Below are 17905 nucleotides of genomic sequence, written 5' to 3' on the forward strand. Positions count from 1 at the left end.
AAGCGTGGAAGGAAGAATTTATTACTTTTTTTGACACAGCTTATAAATCAAATGCCAAGATTTTATAGTCTTTACCAATAAACAATTTCCCAGGTTCTCATGGAGATATTTTAGTCCTATCTCTTGCATTCTGTTGTCTCACCTTTGACCAACTTGCTGCACAGTATGTGCAGGACAGGGGGCAAGACCTTTCTAAGCTACTGTAACTTTACCTGGAAACATCTTGAGATCACCTTGCACTGTCTCTGACCTGCTCAGAAGAAATATTCTGGATCACTCTGTTTGACTGAACACACCTCATAGCTTACACCACCATTAGATACATTCAGGCATTCTCTCTCAGGTATCTGCAGCCTGAAGCCCAGGAGAGAGGGGAGGCATGGTATTTTATAACCCTTCTCTATATAATACTTCACAGCTTCTTTCTTCCCATCTTTCCATTAATTCACCGTGTGAACAGGGCTGTCAGTGTGTAACAGACAGACAGTATGGCCTTTGTTGTCTGTATAAAACAAAAAAGTTTTCTCCTCTCCTAGGAATTACTTGTGGGCTGCATCCCTCAATAGAAAAAGCAGAGGCCGTTTCTACAGGAAACACATACACAAGTAATGTAACCTTTGTGTGCAACTCTGGATACCATCTCGTTGGGCCCCAGAATATCACATGTCTTGCCAATGGGAGCTGGAGTAGACCCTTGCCGTTGTGTGAAGGTAACTGTTTGGTTCCATGGCCTGGCACATTCCGATCTGGATTGAGCAATAGGTCCTCCCTTATGCATACATATCATATGATCCAGGGATTGAGCTACTTTCAGGAATTTATTCTGTAATGTGCATTAAAAATGGTGCCTGAAAAATGAAATGTGTCACAAGGAGCACTGCCTGTTACCAAGCCAGAAAGAGCTTAGACATTGTTTTTCCTAAGGTTTTAATCTGCAGTTTAACAAGCTTAATGGGAAATTAGATTACTTGCCTTCTCAGAAAATCAAACCCCTAATAAAGGATGATGAAAAGTGAAAACAAGTGACTTTTCTCCCACAGCCTTCTGTAGTCAATCATTAAGTTGATATTCTTTGTCTGAACTTTGAACCTCAAGGACAGTCTCAGCAGCTCAGCCTTTAACCTCCACACTCCTCACATGAACAAACACCATGAACGCATGATGTGTACCATTTTGCAAATCGTAGCTTTCATGTGCTCCCTTAGTAGGTCCTGTTGCTCATGACACAAAGCAGAATGAGTCCCCAGCAAGAACTCTCTGTGTCATATGGATTGGGCAGTAGTGGGTGGAAACAAGGCTGTCACCAAAAAAAAAGAGAACAAAAAATTAAGATCCCAAGCTTGAACAGATAGCAAATATTGTTGGATGACTCAGTTAAAAATGTAAAGCATATAGAAGCTTGCTAAATTGCAGTATCCTTAACTTTTAAGTTTGAGTGTTCTCCATTCCTGGCCTCTTTGCCATGAAAATACAAATTGTGTGTTTCACACTTTTCCTTTCCTCTCGGAACCACTCTAGTTTATTTCTTGCCCATCATACTTCCTTTCAGGACATTCTTGTCCCTGCTGCATGCACCTTAGGTCTCCCAAGCTGGACTCTAGACCCAGCATCCTGCTTGCTTTTCGTAGTTGCACCTGGCACTCTTACCTGGAGCTGACGTGTTGATGTCTCCACGTCCAGCTGCACACACAGATTCAGAGGGGACCAGTGCGCTGTGAGAGCTTCTCTACAGTAAGACAGATAATGATCTTCCACTCAAGGCAGGTATTAGCTTCCTCTCACTAGGGCCATGAAACCTACCTGAGCGCCAGGGACCATCAGATTCTGTTATGGGCAACCACACAATGCACAGATCGCTGTGCACTACAGTGCCATAGATTCTTTGCAGTAGCAAACTGGAAAGTTGATAGGGGACATCCATATCAGAGAGGAGGTCTTCAGTATATAGCCAGGCACCTAGGAAAAACCACACACTAGCAGTGCTGAATATATGTCAAGAGACCATCTTGAAGAAGGCTGAGCACAGCTGCTTCACCAGCTCTACTCCTCTTTTTGCCTGACGGCTATGTGTATGTCTGATAGGTTAATCTTCAGTCATCCCATTATACAGATCACTTAGGAAAATCAAATAGAAAATGGGATGCATAACTGAGTCTCTTATGTAGCAGTAGTAACCCAGGTTGGACTGTCTGCCTGCTGCATTCAGAAACACAGCTGAATATCCTGAGGGGAGCAATTAGTAACCGAAGTGTCAGCATCTTGCACCAAACCCATCCGGCATCTCATTGGGTATTTCTTGTCAGGTGAAAAGGAAAGTGCAAAGGGCTGCAAGTTTCCTGGGGTATGTCTCAGTGTTCTACATGTTCTGCCCCAGTGATCCCAGTAGGAAGTGATAAATGTGTCCTCTCCTCCACAGCACATGTTGCTGACCTGAAAAACGTGGCTGTGGCTTTTCTCTGTCACTGGGAGGAGCTCCTTCCCTAGCTTGTCTACAGTTCCTTCCCAAAGCTGCTGCACTCTCCTGTAATGCTTTTCATCTATTAGTCTGTGGCTGCTACTTTAAACATATTATGTCAGTAATTCAAGAATTGCTGGAAGGCCAGGTCTAATATCAATCTGACTTAATGAGTCCTCTTCCTTTGCAGAGACCAGATGCAAAGTTCCAGTTTCCTTGCTGAATGGGAAGGCAATTTATGAAAACAATACAGTTGGCAGTACAATATCATATTTCTGCGAAAGGGGATACAGCTTGGAAGGGCAATCGGCAGCTGAGTGCACAAGAGATGGAAGATGGAGTAATCCCTTGCCTCTCTGTAAACGTGTGTGTTTGCTTTTTAATGAAAAAGTGTTCTCAATTTGTGAGCACTAAAGGCTAGACTGTTCTTCATTTAAACTGTCAGTAAAGGAGAGCAACTTCTGCAGATCTTTATGGAATTGTACTGTAATTTCTTCTGGAGCGGCTATGAGCAGAATTTGTCACTTGTAATTTAAAAAATTGGTTTGGCCTCCATTGGGACTTTCGTTGATGTGCATCCCCTTTTTACAGAGGAACAAAGGGAGTATTTACTGAGACATGTTAAAGCATTAGCTTGCCTGAGTGTGTTTTTGCGACAGTAAAAGGATGAGCTGTGTTCTGCACAGCTCTCTTTAGGTGGAAAGCCGACACAAAATTGAGTCAATTGTAGTCAAACACTTGATATATGAGGAGCAGGTGAGAGAAAAGTTTGGAGGAGAAGGCAAAAGGGAGACTTTATTGTCTACAATTGACTATGGGAAGGATGTAACAAAAAAGAGCCAGACTTCTCAGAGGAGCACAGTGTTAGGATGAGAGGCAATGGATGTAAGCTGCAACAAAGGAAATTCCAATTAAGTATTTGAGGAAATGTTTCACCATCATAGCGGTCAAACAGAGGAACAGGGACCCAGAGAAATAATGAAATCTCCATCCTTGGAGATAGTCAAATTTCAGTTGGTCAGTCCCAGAGAAACCTCTGACCTAGTTGGCCTTCCTTTGAGAAGGAGGTTGGACTTCATGGGTGTCTCTGAACAAGAAGTAGGATAGGTCTGGCTCTTTCATGTAGTAAGGTTATGGCTATCAGGAAGGACAAGAGAGAATGGTTTGATAGTAATAGGTAGGATATTCCCCACTTAAGTCCTTAGTATGTATTCTACTGGCATCAATAGAGTATGGTAGCAAGACACGTGACAGCAGAGAATCAAACCTTTTATTATTATTTTATGACCTAAATCTCATAACTTTATATCGAATTGCAAATTGGAGTTGTGTGCAGCATACATTTCTATTGCTTTTAATATGATTTGATTTTGAAATTTGCAGAAACTATTCTAAAGTGTTCTCTTCTTTCCATCCCTTTTCCTCCCTTCTCCTTTTTCCTCACACTCTTTCTTTGAACAGCAAACCCTTGTCCTGTGCCTTTCGTAATCCCAGAGAATGCTCTTCTGTCTGAGGTGGATTTTTACGTTGGTCAGAATATATCCATCAGGTGCAGGGAAGGCTACCAGTTGAAAGGGCAGTCTGTGATCACCTGTAATGCTGATGAGACCTGGACTCCAGCAACAGCTAAGTGTGAAAGTAAGTACATAAGGTGCAGTTCCATAGGGGCTTGGTACTTTCCAGAGCATTGGTGACTACAGTGATATCACACAGGAGCGTGACAGCGCAGATGTGTCAGCAGAGCTCTCTGCCTACATGCAGTTGTTCTGGAAGAAGCGAGCTTTTGTCTGTTGTTGCCATCTGGAGAGGTGGGTCACTCTGAGAGATATAGGCACATAAAGGCAACCTAAGAAGCTCTACAGAAGTGCTATTTCTTCTTTTTTTCTAACAGAGTTGTTTCTTTAAAAGCATCCAGAATATGTCTGTGTGGGTTGATGCCCCAAGAGCATTTGTCCTACTACCTACTAGGCCCTACTGTGATCTTCTTCTTCATTTATCTTTTGCAAGCACTGGCACTGGGATTCGTTGTTGAATACCCTAAATATCCTGAGAATTATTCCTGAAAAATTATGGGTGATGAGACGAGGGTTGTAAGGAGAGGTGCTGGCTTTTATTGTATTTATTGACACTGACAAAAGGCATCATGTCCTTTTGCAGGCATGTCTGAAAGCCTTTTGGCTTCTTGCAAGTGATATTGTTCAGTTCAGATCATGACATATCCTCACTCCACAAACAGAGTCTCAGTTGTATCCCAGGACTATCTGAAAGTTTCTAGTCCATCTGGTGGGGTATAGCGAGCATTACATTACCTAAAATTGCTGTTCCTGGCCATGTCCCTGCTCACTGGGTGTACATACAGGTTCTCCCTGTGAGTGTCTGCACCATGAAGAAATCCTACTTACTGATTTCCCACCAGTGCTGCTTCTGGCACATCCCAGGTCCTTTGTGCAAAGTGCTGTGTGCGGGGTTAAAAACTATATTTTGTGGGCATTGCAGCTCACCAGACTCTGGGCGATTTCTTTTGTTTAGAGATATCTTGCGGCCCCCCAGCTCACACAGAGAATGCTCTGATTCGTGGTAGCTTCTATCAATATGGAGACATGGTCACCTATTCATGCTACAGTGGATACATGCTGGAGGGGCCCCTGCGGAGCATTTGCTTAGAAAATGGAACATGGACAACACCACCTACCTGCAAAGGTAAGTCTTTTTTATGAACAGAAGCCTATCTTAACATAAGCAGAGAGGTGTCATCCTAGCTGAAATAAATAAGAAATTTTAGCTAGTTTCAGTGCAGTCATGGTTTCACTCAGGGCATTGAAAGTGCAGGGTGCTGGTTTATTTCCAAGTGAGGGAGAGTTTCCACAATTTTTCTCTTTAGTCCTTGCTAATCTTTGCTACAATGTTATATCCCACACCTAAGACCCTTTACCCTCACATGTTCTGTGAGAAAGTGACAGAACCAGTTACCTTTCTGACATGCTGAGCTGTTTCAGATAAGCACTGTCAGTCAGTTTTTCATAGTCAAAGATCAAGCACTGCAGAAAACAAAAGTAAGAGATCCAATGAGTGCTTAGTCTCTCACTGTGTTTACATCTTGGCAGCTCCTGAAAATTATTTTGCAATAAAATACTTCAGGATAGGTTAATAGAGCTCACTAAACAATTCACACTAAGTGCTGCAGTAAATTCATGCCTTGAACAAAATACCAAAGACAAAGCCTAGCCTTTCCACCCTTGTCATACCAGCAGGAAAATGTCACTTTCGGGGTTGTCGGGCTAAAAAATTAACTTGTTTAAATTACAGAAATAACTCTTCCACACAGAAGATTCAAATAAATAAAACCTTTTGAACAGAAAATGGTGGAAGGCAACACAGAAGAGATTATAAACTAAACTGTTAAAAACAGATATAAGTATCTTCAAACACTAGCTTAAAATCAAGTTTAAGGTGTAGCAAAAGGGTTCCAGGGTCACAGGGCTTTGATGGAAGAGATCTTGTAATCTGCCATTTCCATATCAGAGGCTTGATTAGCTGTCTGCTGCCAGGTAGCTGTAGAGCAGTGAATTAGCTGCCCCCTGAAGTCTTATCTCAGCTGGTGTAACGGCAGACGTGCTACAAACTGAGCCGTAGGTATTGTGTTTAGAAATGTGAGTATTAAAAGCAAAAAAAACTTAGGGCACATCAGTGGCCACTCACAAGCAGACCCATTCCCTGAGCTGAAAAACTTGAACAGAAGAGAAAAGGAGCCTGGATGCTCATCTGAGGACATTAGGGGCATCATCAAACTTGTCAAGTCTGCTTTTCCTCCTTCAAAAAATAGAAGCAAAAATACTTCCTCCTCCCTCAGCGATTTTCTTTTTAGGTCAGAAGCCCTTTGGAGATGGAGGATTCTGTACTGTGCTAAGCCTGACTAACCAGGGTCCTGTCATTAGTTTTTTTATGTTAATTCTATCAGCAAAATATTATGAATGTTAAGACCTAGACAAGCTGAGTTGCCCTGCTCTGTGAAAGGAGGCATTCTGTTAAAATTCTCTATTTGATAGTTATAAATTGTCTTGCCTAAAAATCATGATTGGTAGATTATTTTGAGGAGATTCAGATGCAAAGAAGTGGGCTTGTAACTCCTGAACATTTCAGGAATAGAGAAGCTGCTTCTGAAACACAGGTTTCTTCTCGTTACCATTGCCATGAAGAATCACCTGTCAAGTAGCCAAGCAGAGAAGATTTACAGTAAAAGTACCTGAGTTCCAATCCCTAACGTTCTGTTGATTCTGTGATTCTATGAGTCACCCCAGATGTCAAAAGGTATCCAAAAGTGCTCTTAGAAATTGACACTCCCAAAGCACCAAGCCCTTCCTGAAAAGTTTGCCAAATACCTTGTCGTTTCTTTCTAAACTGTGGTGGCTACAGAATTCAAGGGATCTCTGCATAGTAGCTACTCTACCTAAGCTAGAATTCGTTAGAAAAATTATTTGGATATTATCTCTTCATCTGGTAAGACTTTGAGTTCTTCACTTTAATATTGACATCTTTACTTTTTATTCCTATTCACTATTTATTAGTTACACATAACCCTGCTTTATGCTAAGGGCTGTAGATTTCTGCTAAGAGAGGTTTCTGCCACTGGCTACTAGCAACATGGAAGGGCTGATCTGCAAAGCACTGTCAAACGTGTCCTGTTTACAGCACCGTGGAGTCTACTGGAACTGTTCAGAGGAAGAAATATTAGGGAAAGTTGTTTCAAAAATGAAATTATTAGATGGACAGATGATCAGAGTGCAGTGCAGGAAAGCAAAATAACCTGTCTTTTGGTGTATTAACAATTTCTCCTCCCCTTTTCACCTGAAAGGGCAACTAAAAAGGACCAAAGATGTTTCTGAGAGGACCAGCCTGTGTTTTCATGACACATGTCAAAAAAATATTTCAAAACTGCTTTATAATTCATTTGAGGGATTTGCCTAACAAAGGGCCTACAGGACCCAAGCCTTTGTGGTCTACATCACAAGCAACATGAAAGCACTCTTTGTAGTGACTCATGCTGCATTTCTTCGTTTTGGCTCTGTGAGATGATTATTAATATGTCCTATGCCTGCTGGAAACATTCTGGCCTGGTTGAACAGGTTAGTTAACGTAAATGTTATAATTAAAATGCAGACTTTGTTAACTCCTTCAGGAGAGCTCTCCCCATAGCCCTACTTGCCTGGTTGCTGGTTAGAGGTTGCTGGCCAGATTCTCATCTGAGTTTCAGAGGTGAGAAGTATCAGCCTGGATCTGCTGATTATAAATACCCACAGGACTCAGCAGGCTGCACAGATGCACACAGCTTGTCAAACTCAAATTTTTGCTCTCTGAAATGCTCTGAAATCTGTGTTGTCTATTTGCCCTCTGCCCACAACTTGCTAACTAGGAGTAATAAGTGTGGGGCTGGTATCCAAAAAGTTCGTAGCCCACCAGCAAACAAGAAGAGCATGATAGAGCGCAGCTGAGGTGTGGAGAATATTGTTCACTTGCAGCCACACAAAAGATTTTTTGGCAAGGCTGAGAACAGATATCAGAAATTGTTTTTTCCCCTTCTTACTTATGTTTGTCTTGCAGCAATGCAATGCTTTTGTGTCCCATGGAGATAACTGTTAGGCCTGGATTTACAATGGAATCTCAAAGATCAAAATTGATACCATGGATGTGAGATCTGCTACCACTAACTGAAGTCACAGTTAAAGATTCCCATTCTCTCCCCAGTTCATCAGGACTGCATTTATCCTACTTGCTCTTACAATAGCAAAAAAAAAAAAGAATGAGATCCCAGCTTAACTTCCCACCTCAAGCCATTCTCTTGACTACCAAATGAAGAATAATCCCCACAGCTACAGACACAGAGTCTCCGCCTGCATGAATTGATGTATAACAAGTGCACACCTAGGGATGATACTGTCTTACTCATTCAGTTTCACAACCAGGGCTCGGGCAGAAATCCAGGAAAAGCCTATCTCTGCCTGAGGTCCTGGATCACTGAGCAGGATGGAGTTGCCATACAAAGAGATTTCTGTAACTCATTAAATATTTGCATCTTCTCTGTTGACAGGGAAAGAGAAAATACATTTCAGAGACCATTTTTAGTGGGCTTTGAATGTAACATGGAATGTCATTTATACACAAACCTGTTACCTCCTGTCCCATTATACATGAATGGGATATCTTCTAAGTGGTGTGGATCATACAAAGCTTTAAATGGCTTTTGATTCAACTTCTATAATTTTTCATGGCACAAAGGAAATCAGGTTGGCACACTATTCTGCTTTCGTCAACACCCAGAGACAAGCTGTCTGCATAGGCATAGATATCTTTACAACAAAAATTGTTCAAAATACCTGTTAATATATTGCAACTTCTGTGAACCTACCAGGGCCTTAAGGTCTCTTCTCATTCTCTTTATCAACTGACATTTGATGGGGAGGTGCTTGAGATAAAAAAATAAAATGGGAAAGGTTTTGGCCTGATTTCAGCAGACTTCAAGCTGTAGCTTGCAGCTTGGCATGGCTTAGCTGCAAGGGTGACTCAAGTTTGGCTCTATCATGGGAGGATTTGTGTTCTTTCCAATGTGGAGCTCAGGTCTGAACAATGTTTCAGTGTTCTAAACCACTGTTTGTATTTAATACTAACATTGAACAAAGTCTTAAACTCATATTTTGCTCACCTAGTAACTAATTAAAGATAGGATGCAATTAATAGTTCAGACTGAGTGTTCATAATGGTGTGTTCATAACTACCACTAATTAGTAGTTAGTCTGATTACTTATTTGTTCCGTAATATTGTCTTGAAGCCACAGTTTTTTATCTTCTGTATATAATATGGACATCAACATGACAAGGATTGTACTTCCTCCAGTGGTCTCCAAGTCTGACATGTTTGTACTTATCTTGCCACCTGACTTTGAGAAGTAGTCCTGGTATCCCTGGATGTATTAGCCAAGATACGATGCAATGTCATAGAAATTATTATGAAGTCCAAAGCCTGCTCAGGCAGACAACTTATTGGGCTGGCATGATAAAAAGTCCACTTCAGATCCCTCACTTTTATGATCCAATGCTTATTAACAGGTGTGCAAGCCACAAAGCACCAGTCAGTGTGAATGCTAAGTGAGGTTTATAAGCACACTTTGGGTTCCACAGGTAAACACTTCGTTGTGCCACTGCTGCACCCTTGTCAGTCACTCCTCATTACACTGGATAATAGCGCAATAAAAATTGCTTGTTCTACCACAATGTTTAATCGTACTTTCAACAAAACCTGTATTATGCCAGAAGGCGTTATCTTGGTTTTTCATACCAAGGTTAGAAGAAAACTTGATCTTATTGTAGAGTTAATTTAGAAGAGGAAAAAAAGAAAAATAAACAAACAAAAATGTAATAGTTTTCGTTTGAGGTGGGGTTTTCTGTTTTGTTTCACAAAAAAATCAGTGGGGAGAAGCAGATAAAGCGTAGCATCAGCCTTAAAACATTGTCCAGATAATTTAAACAACTATGCTAAAAGCTTCTAAGTTTCCATTCTTGCTATGGACAGTTTTTGATCAACAGTTCACACACTCTTGCTCACAGTACCTAGTCAGACACACAGAGTCAGAAAATGGTGTAGCCCTTGAAATCGAAGTCAAGTGATGTTTCTGAACTTCACTACATATGTTTGTTCTTCTCTAGACTTTACAACTACAAAGATCTGTGAAGATGCTGAATTACTAAGCTTCCAATTAACCGTCTTGAGTTTGTAATGGAATTGTATTGTTTTCAGCTGTTTGTCGGTTCCCGTGTCAGAATGGTGGGATCTGTGAGCGACCAAATGCTTGCTCGTGTCCAGAGGGCTGGATGGGTCGTCTCTGTGAAGAGCGTATGTATAACATCCCTAAGTGTAATTTTAAGGCTGTTGTAGGTAAGACAAGTGAATTTACTGCAGTGAACTGCATGGGAAAATTAAAGGCATAAGAGCCAAAAATATAAAAATCTTTATTCTCTTTGACAAATTAGAAACAACAGGAAGGACTAACCAATTGCTTGTTTTTAGACAAATGACCATCCTCTGACATCTCCAAACCAAAACACACACTTTTTTAATTGATATGATTTCGTTTGTGGGTGCTCTTTTACTATGGTTGAATAATAGCCTGCTTCAGTTCTCCAAAGTCTGTTTCCAATAGCCATACATAACAGTATGGGGGAGAAAACAGAGGTTTGAACACAAGATATGTGAGTGTTCTGCTGGTGGCTGCCTCTGTTTCTTGGTTTCCTTTTTTATCGAGTCTGGGATTATGAACCTGATCAATTCATGTTCAAATAACATGGCTTTGTCACCTTTTCCATGCTATCCTTCCTGATTTCTGTATCTATACCCCACAATTTCCAGTCTGGCTTTTCCTGGCCTGGAACGCTGAATAGTTAGAGAACTGGATCTGCTGTGGTTGAAAAGAGCCAAATCTGACTTGGGTTTGTCAGAGATTCCCTGAGTGACATGGGGGATGCCACTTTGTGCCACGTTTCCCTTTGGTTTTTTTTGTGATGATTCTAGCACAAGGAATTTGGGAGGGCTAGCTCTTTCATGCTGGTGTAGCTGCTGCATATGAAGCCTTATTATTGTACACATAGTTAGGCATGGATATATGTGGGTAGAAAAGGAAAGTACCCTTGCTGTATTTAGTACTCAGTATGGCCCTGACGTAAATCTGTAGCGCATCCAAGAACACCTGCAGCTGAGGTGGTGTCACTAGCTCTGGCTCTGAGTGTACTTGGAGACCTACAAAAATATGTGACACCTCCTTTTGTAGTTCATGGAAAGGAATGTGCTTCAAGCATTTTGCTAGGTAGATGTACCACATTTGCAGCTTTCAAGTCTTCTCCGTGGCAGCATCAGTTCCACATGGGACAAATTAGCTGTGGATACCGAATGAGAAGAAGAGGTTCAGCAAGTTTTGTCCTTCTGCATTTACAGAAACTCCAGCTCTGTGGTACATTCACACAGCACCCCTTTTGCTGTCCCTTTGTCTGTCAGCACCACCGTAGCTAGACATGCAAACTCAGCCCTGTGTGTTTCACAGTTTCAGCAGAAGAGGCCTGAGCCCTGTGTCTGGCAGAATTTGTGTTTGGTATGCCACAACTGATTTCCTTACCTTACCATTAGTAATGATATTCAATGCATTGTTCAGGACCAGAGGACAAATTTTACGCCTCCAGTCCTTTTGATCTGTCATCTCAGTTCATACCCTGTTTTCCTGCATGAGGACAATGAACAGGCAGCTGACTAGCCAGATCACACTTCCTGCAGATGCAGGCACTAGCTCTCTCTTTTTTTTTTATTTCATTATCTTGGCATAGGTAGTGAGGAAAGGGGAGATGGATTCTCCCAGCTGGTTAGTGCTGCCTCAGTTTTGCAGCATTGCTTGCCAAGCAAGGTGCATCAGTGAACAGAAAAGATAGGTTTAGACTTTGGAGCTGAGGGCCTATTCTGGAAGACAAAGGGGTTTTTGACTGCCAGCTTTGAGCACTGATCGCTCAGGATCAGACCACAAGTGAGGCCACAGAGCTCTGACAGAATTCAGTCACCTTGTAGTTCACACTACATTTCACAGATAGCAGTATAGATCCATCTTCTTAAGAGAGGCCTGACTACTCTGAAAAATATGCAGAGCTCTACTAGTTTAATGATACAGACATGTAATTCTTGATGGTATGGGTTAGTCCTGTGAGCTCCATGGAAGTTCTCTGTTCCTTCACATGAGAAGCAAGCAATCAACCCTGCTCATTTCTAGTGAGCACAGAGTCTACAGACACCTGAAAGATTCTGGCAATTGTGCCAGCCCACCCATTTGTCATCATTCCTCCTTGTTTCTGGCTGCTATGCCCCTCGTATTTGGTGTTCATGCCTTGTGGGTAGATCCTACTCAACTCTGCTGATACTGTATGCAGACAGTTCAAGGGGTAGTAGAGTTTCTAATTAAACATAAGCTCTTTCCTTGCACACTTTATTCTTTGCTTTCATGGAAGACAATTCTTTTCATTGGTTCTTTTCTCCTCTCCTTAGCAATATGCATTCTGCCGTGTCTCAATGGTGGTCGCTGTGTGGCCCCTTACCAGTGTGACTGCCCCCCTGGATGGACTGGATCACGCTGCCATACAGGTAAAACTCCTTCCACTTGCATTTTTTTTCTCGCATTTTGTGACTCTGCTATCAATGCCTAGGACTACTAAGCTTTCTATAGGAAAACACAGGCCTGCAATAATATTCCTAGAGGATTTGCTGTCCCCAGCTGCTAACTATTTTCAGAGTAGTCTCTGATGAATCTTTAAATACTCAACAAAGTTTTCTCCCAGAAAGGACAGACAGCATCCACAAGAGTGCTCTCTGCAAAAAGCAGTAGAGAGGATACAGGATTTCCAAAGAGAAGAATAAAACTAGACTGTCCATTCCAAGAAGAGTTAGAATTTCATTTGCTTCTTCAGCACATGCAGCTCACTATTAAACTCACAATCAAGGTGCAGGTACTACAGAGGTTTTTCACCACATAACTGTCTGGTTTAGGGGTTTCCCACTTACTGCCTGAGTTCTGAGCAAGGCAAGGGGGCAGAGCAAAGCAAGGATTTGTTTAAGAATGGTTGAGTTTAATGAATACATGCTACTCATGTACATGGTATATGGGTACCTTACATTAGGAATCATCTAAGTCCTCTGAACAAATTTAACGCACGCTGCATTTTGCTAGATCTCTTACTTGCAGCTTACCAAGGCTGAGGAGCATGTCACACACAAGAACAGTGAGTGGAGTGATCCTAGGCTCCAGATCTGTGTCCTGGCAAGTCAGCTTGTGTGAGATGAGGCTCATTTGCAATTAGGGATAATATTTGAGCCAAATTTAGGGTACATGGTTCTGCATCAAGACTTAAAAAATGTCAGTTTTTGAAAGACTTGTCCCTGTGGAAACAGCCAATAAAACAGCAATTGAGTGATAACTGAACTGTTTTCCAATCATTACTAAATCTTAATCACTAATGAATGTTAACTGCTTTTTAAATTATTTTACAGTTTGTTAACTGTATTTTTATTGTCCAGATGCACCTTAAGTGATTGTCAACAGGGCCTTAATGTGAAAGCCTGGTATTACCTTCCTGCAAGACTTGGAGAGGCTGATTGTGTGAACTGGAGTAGGAGTTTGTGCTTTTGTTAATGGATGTTCATATTATCTGTTCAACTGATGTGAAGAGTCTGGTGGATAAGCTGTGTGACACATTGCAAACCCAACCATCCTTCAGCAGATTGAAATTCCAGAGTGAACATTTTAACTCTGAACTACTGTCTTTTGAAGGGACACTTGCCTAGCACATAATGCATCATTTCCTCTCATATTTCACAGTTTTGCAGGTATAAAAGCATAGGTGGTTGAGGAGGGTAGTTGGCTTTTTTCACTTCTGGGCAAGCAATTCAAATCTATTCAGGCCAACTTGCTTTTTGGAAGCTAGAGAAAAAATTTTGCTTAGCAACTGCATCTGTGCCAAAGCCCATTCATAAAAGCTCATAACCACTGCTTATGAAGTTATTAAACCATTTCTCATTTTACTTACTGTTCTTCACCTTTCACCATGGCAGAGTGAAGTGAAATGAGAAATATTTGGATTAACTGCTAGTCTCATAGAAATAATTGTGTGCATAAAGTGAGAGCTAAAGTTGTTTCATTCATACACTTCATCCCAGAATCAGAAGTAATTTTCAACATGACAAACTTGGTGCGCTTAATTGCAGATGGATGGTCCATCTCTATAACCTTGTGCCATTGTTTGTTTGTATTTGGCCCAGAGGAATCAGAATAGTCTGTTTTAATCTCTTTCACATTCCGGTGATTACTCATTTTCATTTCCTGTAATTCCATTTTAATCAGTGTTTTCTGATGCATGTTCTTTGCAAGAATATTAGCCAGAATTTGTCCTCATTGGTGTCTTTATGTCTGTCCTCTAGATATGGCGTTATCTATTTAAAAGACTACATGTCTTTCAGCTTTTCTGCATTATAAATGTCTACGTTTGAAGGACCTCATTAAGTGAACCTCTGAATCTGTTCTATGAATTGTATGAGGCTTTATCTTCAGCCTCAAAATTGATAGGAACACTTGAAGATTTGACTTTTGTTTGGTTACTTGATATCCTTGGGTTCGGCTGTCACACAAAAGCGAGTGCAGCCATTTCACAGCTGGCCCAGCACAACCCTATCAGGCAGGCTGGTGTATGTTCTCTAACTCAAATGGCCTCTAACACCTCTTATGACTATCCAGTGTTTTTGAGTAACTTGCTGTCATTTTCTGCTCCCTTTCCCTGTCTCCATACAAATGCCATTGTGTGAAGTCTTACTCCATACCTGCTGTCGATCTGTAAATGGTTTTCTGACCCTTGACTTGCTCTGTTTATGCTGCGTCTTTCTATACTTTTTTACCATGTCTGGTGTCTGCTTGTCCTGGCTACTGTTTAGCCATCACATTTCTGTCAAATAAACACTAATGTTTCCTTCCTAGAAATAAGGCCTATTTTCCTGTTGATCTTCTGACTTTTCTATTTCCTCCACCAGCTTCCACTTGCATTCTTTTTCTTGCCACAACTTGAGGCAAAAATAACAGAATTTTTAAGGCAACATACACTAATAAACTGGCGGTTTAGTGCAGCTCATATGCTGTAGCAGGTAGCCAAATTAGTAGAGAAGGTCAAATCACATTCAGCAGTGATGTGCTTCTCAGGCTGCCTTTTCCAGAGCAAACTGCCTTCTACAACAGACTCACAGCTGGTGCTTGATGCTTTACTTTTAAAAGTAGTCTGCTCTTAACAGAATAATGCAGGCTGGATCTTCAGTGCCCTGTTCCTTAATCAGCTTTTTGTGAGTGTGCTCATTAATGCAACTCTGTGTGTGTGTATTTTTATGCAGCTATTTGCCAGTTGCCTTGCTTAAATGGTGGGAGGTGCATACGACCAAATCGGTGCTATTGTCCCTCCTCATGGACTGGACATGACTGCTCTAGGTAAGTGTTGCTGAGCACTGTCCCATAGCTAGGCTGAATCACATCCTTCTGAACTCTGAATCCAAAGAACGTGCAATTTAGTTTTCACATTTTGAGCACCTCTATATCCTGTAAATCAGTGGTCATTGGATGGCTCTTGATTTATGGGCAATCCAGAAGGACCTTAGAGAGTTCTCTGCAAAATGATTGCCAGACTTCTAGAAAACTCAGGAAATGGTACATCCACATTTAAGCAGACAGGCTTATTTTTAATGGTATAAATGGAAATGTTTGTTGCAATGCAATACAGAATCTTCTTCAGAAAATTTGGATCACCTCTGCTGTACAGCTCTTCGTTTCGAACTACATATATACCTCAGCCAGGTTCAGATTCAAGACTAGGGCCATGTAACTGATATTGTAGAAAATAGCTCTTGTTAAACCTGGTGCCAAGTGCCGTAATCATTTAAAGAGTACAACACTATGCCTCTGAGTCAAGCCCAAGTTCACATCAGCTGGCAGGGCAGTCCCTATATGAAGAGCCCCAAGGACTGGGCTCAAACCTGGTTCACAAGTGCTCTGTTTCAGAGAGTTTTTCCAGTGCTGGTGTTTTGGTTTGCAGATTCACGTCTAATGGGGCCAGCAGTGGACTAGGTTTTCAAATCAGCGAGCCCCACCACCACATGAGGCAGCATTTACCAGCCTTAATTGTAGCTTTGGTTTCTTAAAGTTAGCTTGTGAAGTCTGGGTGTTTGGCCTCAAGGGCAGTCTGAACAGGACTCAGTTATTCTTTGGAAAGCTGGTTTATTTCATGCAGTCTTTAAAGGCCATTTACAACCTCAAAGGTGGAAGGCAGGTCAAATGATAATGTTATGGTCAGGAATCAGATATAATAACAAAATATGCAGCATGAGTACTGTTCCCTGTATAGAATATTAACAGGGCCATGAAACACATGTTATCAAAAATAATTATACCTCAACTCACAGGCTGCTACCAAACACATCAGTTCATTATCCTGGAGAGTTAAATAAATAACAGCTGAATATTAATATTTTCCTTTGGGATACAGACAAACCCTGTGACATTGTACATTTTTTCGGTTCCTCTTTCTGGACAGGTAGCAACAGACATTCATCCCTGTCTCTCTGATATATATTTATCTTAAAGCTACACAAAATATGCTTGTTTGAGAAATTATGTTGTCCAAGAGAAATAGTTTTCATTTGTCAGCTGTGATTATATATACCAAAGTGAAGCAACTTAAATATACTCTCAATGAACAGTATCCAGCTTTAGACTGAGAGCTACATGTCTGAAGTCTGGTAGTATTTCTGTGTAGGACATGAATCAGAGAAGCCCAAATCCAGTGGATTTAGCAGCCAAAAATGATGGAGTTTATCTCTAAAGGAAAGTTTCAGGCAATTACCAAGATGGACTCTTCTTGGGTTTTGGTTGGGTTTTGTGTTTGTTTTGTCTTGTTTTGTTTTCTTTTTTCTGTCCAAGTCCACAGCTCTGTGCAGCATTGTGAAGTCTGAGAGGTGAATCATTAGGCCTACAGGTTTGTGATGTAGCAGCTCGTCCCTTCAGGAGCTGTTTTAGAGGAAGTTTCCCACACAGAGCTTGGGGGTGGAGGGGAAAGGGTGGGAAGAAGCACAGAGATCTGTTTTGTATTTTATTAAGCTTTGGCCTCAGCTGCTGGTGTACTCTTTACGGAGTGCAATACTGTGCTAAGGACCGAAAAACAGTACAGGCAGAACGGAGGTAAATGCCATTATAACAGAAATTTGCTGTTGCAGGTTAACTAGGCGTGATTTATAAGGGGAAGGTGGAAGAGCCAAAAGCTTTTATCAGCATCCAGAACAAGATTAGCCACTCTATGATGAGTCATGATTTACATTAAATGCTAGATACCCTTATTCCACATGCCCACCCTCTTCATCTCTTAGTATGCCATCTCGGGCTGTGGCACTGATCCCTGGCATTTTCAGAAACCATCCTCTTGTGCCTCACTATTGATCTTGTTTTATATGTTCAGTACAGCACCGATTTTACTTTGTTTGGTTTTTTTTACACAGGAAACGGAAGGCTGGATTCTATCCCTTTTAACATCAGAGCAGCAGTTCTACATTCAGACATCTTACTTCAGCCTAGGCACCAGAGCTCGGAATCTAATGCATTGTAAATCAAATCCATTGCTTCCCTTCCCCTCCAGCTCCCTTGGTTTGTATTTTATTTTGTGATACATTTTTGCTATACCTTTCCATTTTTAAAGAAATCCTCTGTATTTTTCATTTACAAAAGTATTATCAAATATATGCTGCTACACACACACACCGTACACACATACAAATGTAAAGATTCCTACTGCCCATTGAGAAAATGGTTGTGTACGGTGAAGTCGCTCCCATTTCTTATATACAGTAAG

At 41.2% G+C, this 17905-nt stretch overlaps 1 protein-coding gene across 1 annotated transcript in view; it reads left to right on the forward strand.

The window, feature by feature from the left end:
- The window catches only part of SVEP1 (sushi, von Willebrand factor type A, EGF and pentraxin domain containing 1), a gene marked incomplete at both ends in the record, with an annotated part of 132803 nt that extends 115217 nt beyond the window's left edge, over nt 1-17586 (forward strand). The window contains 8 exons of the mRNA XM_080362920.1: nt 537-710; nt 2646-2819; nt 3917-4093; nt 4985-5155; nt 10245-10340; nt 12525-12620; nt 15405-15498; nt 17556-17586. Coding sequence (XP_080219046.1) covers nt 537-710; nt 2646-2819; nt 3917-4093; nt 4985-5155; nt 10245-10340; nt 12525-12620; nt 15405-15498; nt 17556-17586 — 1013 coding nt within the window. The remainder of the gene's footprint in view (nt 1-536; nt 711-2645; nt 2820-3916; nt 4094-4984; nt 5156-10244; nt 10341-12524; nt 12621-15404; nt 15499-17555) is intronic.
- Between the last annotated feature and the right edge of the window lie 319 nt (nt 17587-17905).

The sequence above is a fragment of the Nesoenas mayeri genome, assembly GCF_963082525.1.
Source record: "Nesoenas mayeri genome assembly, chromosome: Z".
Lineage (NCBI taxonomy): Eukaryota > Metazoa > Chordata > Aves > Columbiformes > Columbidae > Nesoenas > Nesoenas mayeri.